Source organism: Aplysia californica, unplaced genomic scaffold, assembly GCF_000002075.1.
Source record: "Aplysia californica isolate F4 #8 unplaced genomic scaffold, AplCal3.0 scaffold00144, whole genome shotgun sequence".
Lineage (NCBI taxonomy): Eukaryota > Metazoa > Mollusca > Gastropoda > Aplysiida > Aplysiidae > Aplysia > Aplysia californica.
The window spans coordinates 66415-67807 of record NW_004797414.1 but is presented as its reverse complement, the minus strand read 5'-3'; the positions used below and the strand labels follow the sequence as shown (position 1 = coordinate 67807).

Here is a 1393-nt window from a genome sequence, read left to right as displayed (position 1 = left end):
ATATTATGTCTATTCTCATTTTGTGTTTGATCATTCTATTGAGTTACATCTATAAGACCAATCTCCTCGTGGTCTAAGGAGTGGAAATATGATGTATAAACTCGACTATTGCATTTTTTTCTTTTTGTAGACGGTCACATCCTTTTACCGACATCCTCTTGTGTAAGGAGTGGAAAGAAAGATGTAGAGACCCATGTTTTAAATCACTTTCAACTTGTAAAGTGGCATGTTTTTGTGGGGGGTTTTCGACGGCATTTCTTTTTTGTTTCAGATAATACGCCTCCAACTTTAACCTGTAATGTCCTTTCATAAAGAAATAAGTCGTTAATATTATTATTCATATTGCCAGTTATCTCCATTTTCATAAGTTGTTCAAGGGTTCCTTGTTTCCATAGTAGATCGTAAGCCTTTTCTAGATCCAAGAAAACTGCTGCCAAAAGTTCTACATTTATCCAGTTCATGAGTAGATCTCAATAACTGATCGTGTGTTTGCCTTTTTCTTCTGAATCTCGACTGGTTGGCACAGAATAATTTCTTATTTTCAATGATGTGGATGAGTCGATTATTTATATTTAAAAACTAGGCTGAAGTTTTCAGTATCAGTGCTGACTGTCAACGATTTCCCAAAACCTTTCGTCCCAGCTCTCAAGTCACTCTAGAGGAGATAACGACAGATAGAGAGTTTGTTTTGGGAGTGTCGCTTAATTAAACTAAAGCTGTAAACTTTCAAAACTCAGTTATCTTTGGAGATTCGGGACTGTAGGAAACCATCTATGTAATTGCGTTTGACCAGGGTTAACATACCGTTACATTAAAAGTAGTGTTTTCGTTTTCGTTGAGACTTCACCGCAGAAGACACAGCAGCCGCGGAGATGGAGGGAGGCGTTGATGTGACCAAGGAGGTGCCGCCGCCACCGTCCTACTCACAGGTTACTGCTCAGGGCAGTGGTGGTAAGTCATTGACTCTTAATTAAGGAATTTTATTTTTTTTTTATTTAGGAAACAAAGTCACTCATGGGGTCCCAACAATTGCCATGACAACATGATGAAGATGATGATGATGATGATGATGATGATGATGATGATGATGATGATGATGATGATGATGATGATGATGATGATGATGATGGATGGATGGATAATAATTTTAAAAAACCCTGAACCAAAATGATTTACCAAAAAGACGTTTCCTTCTTTGTTCCTAAGCAATTTTTCATTATCTCGTATTACTATGTCTCTCTAGAGCTATAACTCCGCTCCTATTTAACCTTTGCATAAAATAAACATAAAGCTGAGTAGAAATGAATGATCCAAGAAATTAACATACATATCGTTAGCCAGCCGTTCAAATGTACAAAGTTCACAATTTTAATTCTTTTTCTTTTTTTGGGTG

At 36.7% G+C, this 1393-nt stretch overlaps 1 protein-coding gene across 1 annotated transcript in view; it reads left to right on the top strand.

Annotated features, from left to right (window-relative positions):
* Positions 1-661: 661 nt before the first annotated feature.
* LOC101861948 (type 1 phosphatidylinositol 4,5-bisphosphate 4-phosphatase) overlaps positions 662-1393 on the top strand; it is a gene marked incomplete at its 3' end in the record, with an annotated part of 17237 nt that continues 16505 nt past the window's right edge. Inside the window, 1 exon segment of the mRNA XM_013081740.1 lies at positions 662-951. Coding sequence (XP_012937194.1) covers positions 873-951 — 79 coding nt within the window.